Here is a 10,803-nt window from a genome sequence, read left to right on the forward strand (position 1 = left end):
TTCTTCTTCTTCTTCTTCGATTTCGGCCGCTTCTTCTACGGAAGCCACACAGAAACCTTTAGCCCCCGACATCTGCTGTCAACCACATGTCAAACACATCACACGACGCCAACGTCCAAATGGGCGCGGTTGGTTGGACGGTGAATGACACCAAACAATTTCCAAAATTCAAAAAATTCAAAAAAAAACCCTCACCAGCTTCCGGTTGTTGGGGCGCCGCTTGTCGCCATGATCATCAACATCAACATCATCATCATCATCATCAACATCGTCATCTGAGGCGCTGTCCGATTCGTCGGTGGACTGGTCGCGCCGACGCCGTTTCCGCTTCTTTTTGTGCGCCGACGCCTTGACGGACCTACACACAAGAAAGGGTGGCGATTATGGCAGGCAGGCGGCGCCGCGATCGCTCCTAGTGGCACGACACACAACCGGCCGCACGATCCAGTTGACGGATCCAGGCCAACTGGAGCGTCGGCGCAGGCCCCGCCCCCCTTTTCGCAAAGCGGGCGGCAATTGGTCCGCAGCCACAGCAAACGCACAAATCAACCAATCCCCGCCCACTTTGGAAACACAACCTGCAAACCTTCGTCAATCCTGGCCGAGCAACTGGGCCTGGACAGCATGGCATATTAAAACAAGACGGGAATAGATACGGAATTGAACGGAATAATTACCTGCTGTTGGTTACTGCCCTCTATTATTGACGTTCCGCACAAAAAATACACCACCAATGAATTAGTATAGGGAATACAGTTGAGTCATTTGATTGAGTATGGAGAGGCCAACAACACTTACACACTATTTGACGACATTTATATACGTAGGCATATAGATGTGTGTGTTTAGAGTGAAACGGATAGACTGAGACAAAGAGAGAGAGAGAGAGAGAAAACAGCGGCCCCTTTTCACTTACTTGTCCTTTTTGGCCGCCTTGCGCTTCTTCTTCTTTTTGCGCCCGCCCTCTGGAGTGGATGGGCTGCAACAAACAAAACCGCCCGTCAAAATCAGGTTATGTGCAGCATTACGTCACTGTCACACACAAATGTCAGCTGCGCTCACCTGCTGTCCTTGGGTTTGCGCTTGTTCTCGGGCGCAGCCTCCGGCCGCTTGGGCAGCGGCTCCTTCTCGGGGCTGGGCGTGCGCACCAGCTGGTAGCGAGCGGCCTCCGCTTTCTCAAGGGCGCGCTGCCGCTCGCGCTCCGCCGCCGCCGCGCTGGCCGCCAGCTTCTCCTTGGCCTGCCGCTCCGGATCGAAGCTGCTGCCCTCTACGAAGTACTCGCTTATACCAAAGGCCTCGCGCAGCCGGGCGTTCTTCTCCTGCTGCGCCTCCGCCACTTGGTGCGTCTCTCTGACACTGGAACAACAACAACAACAGGAACATTAAGCGACTGGCCGTTTAAGCGGGTGATTGATTGGGCGAGGGGGCGGCAGGACGCCGACGCCGATCGATGGGCGCGCTCAGGGCAGTGGCGGCGCCCGCACTCCTGCATTTACCTGAGAAAGGCTGCGGCCGGATGGGCGCCGCACTGACAGTGACAGCAGCACGTTTGCAGCCGGCGAGGGGGGCGCGGCCCTAAAGCGCCGCGCCACAGCCGCTCGAATATCACGCGCTCGTCCACATAGGGGCGCTTGGGGCCCGCCAGGCGCGGCGTCTGCAGGAAGCGCCGCATCCCACTCACACACTTAACCCACTAACACGCACTTAAAACTAATGGAAGACCTTAGAGACTAATGGAAGACTTATGTGATTTTGTTCGCTCGGGGGGCCTGGGGAGCCTACATGGCCGCCGGATGGAGCACGCACTGTCACTGACCGAGTGGCGCAGTGCGCAGCATCGGGCGCATCGATCCCCAAGCCTCCTACCACCGAAAAGGGGACTCACCTGACGCGGCCCCATTGGTCGAGCGGCTTGCCAATCACCGCGTCGGACCCCAGCAGCACCTTGCGGTAGTTGTCCACCTTGCCAGCCACCATTTCCTCGGAGAACCTGCCCAACAGACCGACGTGAACCATCCGGTGGGCCCCAAACCCTTGTCTACGTTACCCTTGCTCTTCCAGGATGTCGGCAAACTCGGCGCACTTGAGCTCGATCTTCCGCTTGCGCTCGTGGTCGAGGATCTCCTGGTTGGGGGGCCGAGTGCTCGCCTTGTCCAACAGGGCCAGCTCCTCCTCCGTCTTGTAGGGCTTCGCCTTTTCGGCGGGCCGCACCGACGCCCAGTTGCGCTGCACGTGCCCATTCGTGCCGGAGCCCCGCGGCGTCTGCAGCCCTATGCCGTTGTACATCACTGAAACGCCTGGAAAACTGCGATAAGCACACCAATTGCGATCCAATCAAATGACGGGGGCGCGAGCGGGGCTCACCTTTATCAGCGACAGGGGCGCTTTTGCACAATTGGGGCTGGAAACACACACAAACACTGCAGACGATTGAGGTTTTGCCCCAGTTGATGTCAACTGCAGTGACAGGAGACAGAACGCTAAAATGGCGGCCGGCGTTGCCGCCGCCACGCCAGCTCCAATGACGTCAGCTGCGAGCCCCATAGTTTAAAGCGAAGCAAAGGTTTATTTCATAGAAAAACGAACAGCGAACAGTTGAAGGCAGCGCAGGGCGCTGCGGCCCGCAAATATCGGGGATAATCCAAAAAACACTCAGCTAGATGGGGATAGGGGCGTCGGGCAACAGCGCCCAGTGGCACAAAGTGAGGTTATCGCGCCTTTGACGGCACCTGTCTTTATCTATGCTTGAAGGTGTCTTCAAGTTTAAACTAGTGCGTAGCAGCGAGCCGGCCCCAAAATGCGCAGCGGCCCCAGCGCTGAGCTGACGGCCGAAGAGCTGGCCGCCTTCGACTGGATCTCATTGCGCACGGAGATGGACGCTGTCGCCAGCACGGAGACGGTGCTGCAGAAGCTGTGCAGGAAGAGCGCTGAGAACCCCATGGTGCCCATAGGTGGGTTTAGACGAGGGGCCTTGTAGGTTAACTAGTGCCCCCTGGTTGATTTGTGCAGGTGCAGCAGCAACGACTCTGGCGCTGGGCTACGGCATCTGGAGCTTCCGGAACGGGCGATCCAAGATGTCGCAGTACATGATGCGGACGCGCGTGGCCGCCCAGGGCTTCACCGTGCTGGCCATCGTGCTCGGCTACGTGTACGGCCTGGACAAAAAGTAGTGTGTTTGTTGAATTAAAGGCTATTTGAGTAGAAACTGGATGATCACTATGGAGTAGGTGGCCACCGTGGAGGTGATCGAGCCCAGGATGCCCCAGTTGAGGCGGAAAAAGCCGCCGGCGTGCAGGCAGATCTTGCGGGCGCGACTGTGTTCCAGGATGAAGCGCAGCTCGCGCGCCACCAGCGGCTCGCTCTTGCCCTGGGCGTGGTCCAGTTGGTTGAGCAGCGTGAAGCAGATGCGGGTGGTGCGCTCGCCCTCCTCCTCCAGCCCCTCGCCCACGAAGGCCACCACGGCCGCCTGGCCCTGCAACCGAAACAGCCCCATTAGAGCCTGCTGCGCGTGGGGGCTGCGCCCCCACTCACCACCGACATGAGGATGAAGAGCGCGTGGATCACATAGATCAGTGTGGTCGAGTAGGCGTCGCCCGGCTTGACTGCGAACTGCGTGATCACGGTGAGATTAAACAGGATGTTGATGGAGATGCAGGTGACCACCACGACCAGCAGCGCCTTCACGTAGCTGTTGAAGGTGTCCAGGAGCTGATAGAGCACGTTGAAGGAGGCGCGCAGCCGAGCCAGCCGGTTGAGGATGAGGCGCCAGTGCTGGCGCCCCAGCTGCGCGCCCAGCTGCTCCAGCTGGTCGTTGACTGCGCCAAAGGAGCCGTTGATCTTGTGCAGCAGCCCCGCGCAGCTGTAGATCGTCAGGTTGAGCGAGTAGTAGCAGACGTCGCGGTGCAGCAAGTACGGGTAGAGATCCCAGTAGAGCCAGACGCCGAAGCCGATGGGCGCAATCGGCAGCAGGCGCAGCAGCGCCACACACAGATGGAACGCGCAGTGGCTTTTGGTGGCGCGCTCCTGCAGCACGGCGGCGATCAAGTCGGCCAGCGCGCGGGTGCTCGTGGTGGCCAGCACGGTGAACACCAGGTGCGCCAGCACCATCAGGTCGTTCATCAAGGCGGCGAACGCCACCACGTGGTTCCCGAACGGCAGGAAGCGCCCGTAAACGAGCGGCTTGCCCAGCTGGCCGTAGCCGAACAGCGCCACGTGCGCCACAATCAGCGCCACTTGGGCGCACCTGAACAGCCGATGGTGGTGGCGCGCCTGCAAGAACAGCTGCAGCTCCGGGAAGGCCGGACAGACCAGCTGCACGCGCTCCCACATTCTAACTGCCTTTTAATGGCGCCAGCCAACTCCCGTTCGCCCAACTTTCCCCGATCCTTATCGCGAACTTTCCAACTTTTCGAACTTACCACGGTGGTGAGGGCGAAGAGGGGCTGCGTGAGGAACGTGGCCAGTTTGACGGCGGCCCCCTTGGGCTTCGCCGCGTACTCGATCAGGGACGTGCAGTTGTGCAGCACGCTGCCAGTGACACACATCACCACCAGCACCATCAGCGCCTTGAACGTGCGGTTGAACTCGTCCAGCAGGTTGCAGAGGCCGTTGAAGCGCGCAGCGACCAGCTGCAGCTGGGCGGCGGACGCGCCGCCCCCCCGCCCTAGGAAGTCGTTGATGCGCGTAAACTGCCACTTGAGCTGCAGCGCGGCGCAGATGAAGGCGCACACCACCAGATTCATCACGTAGTACCAGACCTGGCGCCCCAGGAAGTACTGGTAGGACGCCCAGCCAGCGTTTCGGGAGAACAAGCAGCCGCCGGTCACGATGGGGAGCAGCGGCCCGAAGCGCAGCAGATTGATCCAAGGGGAGCAGGCCCGCGAGGGCCCCAACACCTCCAGCGGGGCGGTGCAGAAGCGCAGCAGCTCCAGCAGGAAGGGGCTGCCCAGCAGGGGCAGCAGCCCCAGCACGTTCACGCTCACCAGCAGCAGGTCGCTGACAGTGTTGATGAAGATCACGACGTCGTTGCGCAGCTGGCTGGCGCGGCTGTAGACCCAGTACTTGCCCTGCAGCGAGTGCAGTAGGCTGCCGAGGTGCAGCAGCAGCGCGCCCAGGGCCACCGCGCGCGCCAGTCGCTTGCGCTGCAGCAGGGCGCTGAGCAGCCGCAGCTCGAGGGGAAATCCCCTGCCAAGCACCACAGTCCGGCCGGCGCTCATTTCTTAACTAACCCAACGCCGGTCGACTATTAGCGATAACATCGACACCGGTTGGGGACGTTTTAATGCGTTAAACCCGCAATTAGCCGCGCGTATCGCCCATCTGAATAACTAATTGGCCCCAAATGACTGGCTAACTTTCCAGGGCAGTTCGGCTGCCCGTCACGAGCGGGGGCAAAGCAAATTTTAGGAAAAAGCCACTCACCTGAATAGTTTGCAGGATTTTCCGGGGGAAACTACACTAACAGGAAAAAGTCACTGTGACAGCTTCGAGTCGCGGCCACTGTTGCCAGCTGGGGGGATTGGCGGCATCAGTTTCCTGAAATTCGCCAAACAACGCTGTTAAAGGAGGGTGGAAGGCTGGGGAAAAACGGCAAGCGAGTGGCAACGCCGGTTTTGCGGGAGCGCCAACTGCGTTCGAGCGTGCTGCGCCCGGGGGTTGGGGCTGCGTTCGAGAATGGCCGCCAGGCAAACACCGTCCGCTAATACAAAAGAACTGTAATGGGCAATAAACGTACAGCCAACTGCCACTAAACGACGCGGCGCACCTCAAAGAAGCGCTTGAGGTAGAACACCTGGCCCATGGTCATGGCCACTAGAACCACAGCCTCGAAGCCCGACCAAATGGCGACGCGGCTGTTGGTGCTCTCGTTGATGGCGCGATGGATGCGGTCCCTGAGCTGCATGTAGTCCTGCTCCTGCTTGACGGCCGTCAGCGACGCTACAACAGCCCCATGTCAGCCCCGACCGGTCCCCACCAAGCGCCTGCTTACCTGTCAGCTCCCGAATCATATCCTCCAGCTTGTTGGCCGTCTCGCCCTCCGCCGGCTTGGGGGGCTCGCCCACGGCCACATCAAACATCACCACCTTGGGGGTCATCGTGGACATCTTGTTCGAGAAGCAGAAGCTGTAGGTGCCGACCGTATGGGCGGCAAACGAGTACTTGCCGCTCGTCAGGCGCTCCTCCTCGTAGATCACTTTGGCGTCGGGCCCCACGATCCGCACGTCGATGTCCAGGAAGCCGCCCTCGGCTATCTGGAAGCTCAGCCCTAGGCGGCCTGGCGTGAAACGGGGACGGTTTAGGGCGCCGTTGCCTTACCCAGCTTGGTGCCAGCGTCCACATGCTCGAAGAAACACTCCTCGGCGTGCGCGTCCACGGTCACGTAGTAGGCTCGCGCCTGCCCTACCCCCAGTACCAATAGGGCGCCCAGCAGCCCCCAGAGCCCCATTTGTTGCCTCATTGTCAACAGCCACGTATCTAACCTAGAAAGGGTTGTTATTTGGGTTAATTGTTACTAGGGCGGGGGGCGGCGTTGCCGCCCCGTGCTGGCCAACCGCAATTCCCCACTCGTTCACCTGCGGTTTGCGGCGGCATCCGGCAGGGGCCGGTGGTTTTTCCGGCACAGAGCGGCAAGCGCGCGCTTTTGCGTCAATGTCACCAACCCGCAACAAACTCGAAGCTTCTGGAACCGAAACGTGCGAACCAGTCTCGAAACGCCTGAAATGGATCAAGTGAGTACTAAAGCGCTAAAGGGCGCAGCCCCACTCTCTGTACCGTGCACGTTTGGCAGGTCGCAGCGTTGAAAGAGCGCGGCAACGCCGCCTTGGCMGAAAACCATYTAGACGAGGCCATCAAGTGCTACTCCGAAGCCCTAGAGCTGGACGACAAGAATGCGGTGCTCTACTCGAACCGGTCGGCCGCCTATGCCAAAGCGGGCCTGTACGAGCGCTCGCTGCAGGACGCGGAAAAGGCCATCGAGCTGCGCCCCGACTGGCCGAAGGCCTACTCGCGCAAAGCCGCCGCTCTGGCCTACATGGGGCGGCGCCACGAGGCGTCCTACGCCTACGAGAGCGGGCTGCTGCTCGACCCCGAGAACCGGCAGCTGCGCGAAGGCCTGGCCGAGGTGAAACGGGCCAACGCTAAGCTCACGGCCCCCTTCGGCGACCTGTTCACTGGCGTCGATGTGCTGGGCAAGCTGAGGAACGACCCGCGCACCGCCCCCTTCATGGACGACCCCACATACCTGCAGATGGTCAGCCAGCTGGAGACCGACCCGCTGGCGGCCAACTGGGCCGCTCAGGACCCCCGGATGCTCGTCACCATGTCCGTGCTGTTAGGCCTGCCCGACACCGGTATGTTGCACGTCTCTGCACTTGGTTAGCATGTCACCGTTCGATGTTGTAGCGTCGCAGGACGAGCCGATGGACTCGCCCAAGCCCAGCGGGCCGCCGCCCGAGCCCCAACCGCAACCCCAGCCGGAGCCCGAGCTGCCGGAGAACGTCAAGCAGGCCAGGGCGGAGAAGGAGCTGGGCAACGCCAGCTACAAGCGCAAGGACTTTGAGGGTGAGTTGCGGTACCAGTCGATGCCTCGGCAGGCACACGCATGGGGGCTGCAAGCCACGCCCCCTCTAACCTGGAACAGATTGGTTTCAATTTCTGAGCTTAGGCCACGCCCCCTGGGGCGGTTGATGTGAATGTGTGGTTGCAGACGCCATCCTGCACTACACCAAGGCGCTGCAGCACGATCCGACCGACATCACCTACTACAACAACCTGGCCGCAGTCTACTTCGAGCAGAAGGCGTTCGACGAGTGCATCGCGCAGTGCGAGAAGGGCGTGGAGGTGGGCCGGGAGAACCGCGCAGACTTCAAGATGATCGCCAAGGCGCTGACGCGCATCGGCAACGCCTACAAGAAGAAAAAAGACTATCGGACGGCGCGCACCTACTACGAGAAGGCGATGTCGGAGCACCGCACCCCCGAGATCCGCACGCTGCTGTCCGGGGTGGACAAGCTGATCCGCGAGGAGGAGACCAAGTCCTACGTCAACCCCGAGTTGGCCGAGCAGGAGAAGGAGCGAGGTGAGTTGGATGGAGACGGCGAGTAGGCGCCCCCTCTAATCGCCAAATTGCAGGCAACGAGCTGTTCAAGCAGGGCGACTATGCGACCGCCGTGAAACACTACACAGAAGCGATCAGACGCAATCCGCAGGACGCGAAGCTCTACAGCAACAGGGCGGCGTGCTACACGAAACTGGCCGCCTTCGACCTGGGCCTGAAGGACTGCGAGCGCTGCTTGGAGCTCGACCCGAAGTTCATCAAGGGCTGGATCCGCAAGGGCACGATCCTGCAGGGCATGCAGCAGGCCAGCAAGGCGATCGCCGCCTACCAGAAGGCGCTGGAGATCGACCCGAGCAACGCGGAGGCGCTGCAGGGCTACCGCTCCTGCCGCATCGAGAACGCCAGCATGGACGGCGACCAGGACAAGATCCGGCAGCGCGCCATGGGCGACCCGGAGGTGCAGGCGATCCTGCGCGACCCCGCCATGCGCATGATCCTCGAGCAGATGCAGGACGACCCGCGCGCCGTCCAGGACCATCTGAAGAATCCCGACATTGCCGCCAAGATCCAGAAGCTGCTCAGCGCCGGGCTGATCGCCATCCGCTAGACTAGGTTTAGGTTGTCTAGCCCCCCCCCGCTGGGCGGGCGGCCACTGAATTTTTAAGTAACTAATCATAGTCATAATCCTAATTAAATAAACCGTTTTTCTAGCGCGGCGCTTTTATTCAGTGCGCGCAGTCGGTGGTACTCACCTGAGGCGCTTGGGCGCCGCAATGCGGAAGCGATTGGCGCATTTTTGCGCCTCGCCAGCGGATGGGAACGGGACTGGGGAACAGTTAGCAGGAAATCGGCAATTTCCGGGCTGAAACACCAGAAAAACCATCAGAATCATCATCATCATTCACACGCTTGTTCATTAGAGATCGTGGATCGTGTCCGCTACAGCTAACTTACCCTATGAAACTAAACATTGCTCAAAGTAAATATAAAAACTGCCCTATGTAATAGTCATATACAGTGGATATTTAGTTAGATAGAAAAACGTGTCGAAATGGAAAGGGGGCCGTCGGCTCACGACACTGAGCTGATGGCGTTGTGGGGGGCGCCCATCTGGGTCAGCACCTTGTCCAGCCACTGCAGCGGGCCGTTAAGGTGGATCTCGATCCAGCAGGGCGTGCTCGTCACGTCTTGCCGATGGTACTCAGCGCCCCACCCCTGAAACAACCAATCACCGATCAGTGGGAGGTGGCGTTCGGCGCCAGGCCCCGCCCACCTTCACGAAGCTCATGCGGATCGTGCACATTTTGGTCAGCTCGTAGACGGCCTCGAAGCCGTGATTGACGCATTGTGACAGCAGATGCGCGAACTCTGCGTTGTTGAAGATGCGCAGCGAGCAGCCTGCTGGGATCTTGCAGACGGTGGAGGGGTGGAAGTTGTGGTGGTGGTTGCAGTTGCGCGACTGCACGAAGATGGCCGAGTCCGACAGGCATTCGGCGTAAACTTCGCCGTTGACGTAGTACAGGTGGACTCCTATTAGAGTGGGGGGTGGTTAGACACGTCAACTGTCACTACTGTAGTAGTTCTGAGCGCATACCTTTTCCAATGTGGCGACGGGTGTTCTCAATGGTGCTGTTGCGGTTGACGTTGCTCAGCTGCCCCAGACAGAAGCGATCGCTGTTGTTGCTCGGATTGGTGAAGCCGTCCACGATCACCGAGGTGGAGTTGCAGTGGAAGATCTCGCCGACGCGACTGTTGAGCTCGTAGTAGGCGATCGAGGCCCAGAAGGGCTGGTCCTGATAGGGCACCGGATGCACGTCCTGAGCGAGCGCCGGCTCCGGACTGGCGTTGTTGTTGGCGGGGGCGGCGTTCTCGTCGGTGGGCGTGTAGGCCGGGGGCGGGGTCTCCGCCAGGTTGGCGTAGGGCGACTGCGGATTGGTCGAGGCCACGCTGCCGGGGCTGGGCACGCTCGAAATGGGCGAGCCCGGGCTCATGTGGTTGGCGTTGAAGCCGCTCGCCGAGTAGCTGACGTTGTGCGGCATGTTGGGCTCGACCAGCTGCTGGAAGGGCAGCAGCGAGTGGCCGGGCACGAAGTCGTTGTGGCGCGGCACCAGCACGGGGGGCAGCACCGGGCTCTCCACCCGCTTGTAGTGGTAGGGGTTGATGCACACCTCCTTCTGCTTGGAGGTGAACGCGAACTGGCAGTGCTCGAGCGGCTTGAGCTCGTGGTGCGTTTGGAGGTCCGGCCATCGCCACACYCGGCAGTATATCACATGCGGAAGCCCCTTCCGGTGGGAGATCTACAACAGGCCCGCGTTAACCCACAGCTGTGCACCCTGACAGACCAGGCCTACCTGTAGGCGCCCGTCCAGGCTACGCGGGATCGTGACGCACTTGCTGGGCTGCCCCGGGCAGCTGAGCGCCCGCTCCAGCTCCTCAATGGCGCCCTTGCGCTTCTTCAGCTTCTTCACCAGACTGTCAACCGCCTTTTCCGCCCATTTCTCCTCCTCGTCGCCCTGCTTCCAGCCCAGCAGCTTTTTCACCGCCGGACTCGTGAACGAGAACAGACTGTTCAGGGTGGAAATGGGGCCGCTGCTCGAGGACTCGCCCTCGTCGGTCTCCATGCTGAAGCTGCAACACACACACGCATGAATCAGGGGGGCGATCGCGACTAGATGGGACTCACTAGTCGCTCAAGTGCGTCACATAGAACTGAAAGTCGGTGGGCATGCTGCGCGCTACTGGCGGGG

The 10,803-nt window shown here is 60.6% G+C and overlaps 6 protein-coding genes across 7 annotated transcripts in view; 2 read left to right on the forward strand and 4 right to left on the reverse strand.

Annotated features, from left to right (window-relative positions):
• LOC109543495 (serine/arginine repetitive matrix protein 2) overlaps positions 1 to 2,530 on the reverse strand; it is a 3,803-nt gene extending 1,273 nt beyond the window's left edge. Inside the window, exons 1-7 of the mRNA XM_048663065.1 lie at positions 2,365 to 2,530; positions 2,048 to 2,305; positions 1,886 to 1,990; positions 1,063 to 1,356; positions 917 to 979; positions 196 to 358; positions 2 to 35 (exon numbers count right to left, since the gene is read on the reverse strand). Of these exons, the coding sequence (XP_048519022.1) occupies positions 2 to 35; positions 196 to 358; positions 917 to 979; positions 1,063 to 1,356; positions 1,886 to 1,990; positions 2,048 to 2,286 (898 nt within the window). The 5' untranslated portion in view covers positions 2,287 to 2,305; positions 2,365 to 2,530. The remainder of the gene's footprint in view (position 1; positions 36 to 195; positions 359 to 916; positions 980 to 1,062; positions 1,357 to 1,885; positions 1,991 to 2,047; positions 2,306 to 2,364) is intronic.
• Positions 2,531 to 2,631: 101 nt separating this feature from the next.
• Positions 2,632 to 3,205, forward strand: LOC109543500 (HIG1 domain family member 2A, mitochondrial). Its single transcript, XM_019913237.2, has 2 exons — positions 2,632 to 2,951; positions 3,010 to 3,205. The coding sequence occupies exons 1-2, from the start codon at positions 2,798 to 2,800 to the stop codon at positions 3,168 to 3,170; spliced, it is 315 nt and encodes a 104-aa protein (XP_019768796.1). The 5' UTR covers positions 2,632 to 2,797; the 3' UTR covers positions 3,171 to 3,205.
• On the reverse strand, positions 3,142 to 5,602 carry LOC109543498. 2 transcript variants are annotated; one of them, XM_019913234.2, is made up of 2 exons: positions 4,419 to 5,602; positions 3,142 to 3,472 (listed from the first exon to the last, which is right to left on the reverse strand). In XM_019913234.2, exons 1-2 carry the CDS (start codon positions 5,214 to 5,216, stop codon positions 3,191 to 3,193), a joined length of 1,080 nt encoding a protein of 359 aa, XP_019768793.2. In that variant the 5' UTR covers positions 5,217 to 5,602; the 3' UTR covers positions 3,142 to 3,190. The 2 variants fall into 2 exon arrangements, with proteins under 2 accessions (XP_019768793.2, XP_019768794.2); XM_019913235.2 differs by having other exon boundaries at positions 3,532 to 4,501.
• A 97-nt stretch (positions 5,603 to 5,699) lies between these two features.
• Positions 5,700 to 6,557, reverse strand: LOC109543499 (transmembrane emp24 domain-containing protein 2). The gene is made up of 3 exons (XM_019913236.2): positions 6,316 to 6,557; positions 5,990 to 6,265; positions 5,700 to 5,937 (listed from the first exon to the last, which is right to left on the reverse strand). The coding sequence occupies exons 1-3, from the start codon at positions 6,455 to 6,457 to the stop codon at positions 5,747 to 5,749; spliced, it is 609 nt and encodes a 202-aa protein (XP_019768795.1). The 5' UTR covers positions 6,458 to 6,557; the 3' UTR covers positions 5,700 to 5,746.
• A 49-nt stretch (positions 6,558 to 6,606) lies between these two features.
• LOC109543496 (stress-induced-phosphoprotein 1) lies at positions 6,607 to 8,767 on the forward strand. The gene is made up of 5 exons (XM_019913231.2): positions 6,607 to 6,728; positions 6,788 to 7,349; positions 7,402 to 7,560; positions 7,706 to 8,077; positions 8,131 to 8,767. Exons 1-5 carry the CDS (start codon positions 6,720 to 6,722, stop codon positions 8,661 to 8,663), a joined length of 1,635 nt encoding a protein of 544 aa, XP_019768790.2. The 5' UTR covers positions 6,607 to 6,719; the 3' UTR covers positions 8,664 to 8,767.
• Positions 8,768 to 8,944: 177 nt separating this feature from the next.
• LOC109543497 (protein mothers against dpp) lies at positions 8,945 to 10,803 on the reverse strand (the record flags this gene model as incomplete). The annotated part of the gene is given in 5 exon segments (XM_048663005.1): positions 8,945 to 9,271; positions 9,330 to 9,586; positions 9,651 to 10,353; positions 10,408 to 10,684; positions 10,740 to 10,803. Coding segments are annotated over 5 exon segments (1,425 nt in total). The 3' UTR covers positions 8,945 to 9,127.

Source organism: Dendroctonus ponderosae, unplaced genomic scaffold (genome assembly GCF_020466585.1).
Source record: "Dendroctonus ponderosae isolate FM_Combo_2020 unplaced genomic scaffold, Dpon_F_20191213v2 Dpon_F_20191213_12, whole genome shotgun sequence".
Classification (NCBI taxonomy): Eukaryota; Metazoa; Arthropoda; class Insecta; order Coleoptera; family Curculionidae; genus Dendroctonus; species Dendroctonus ponderosae.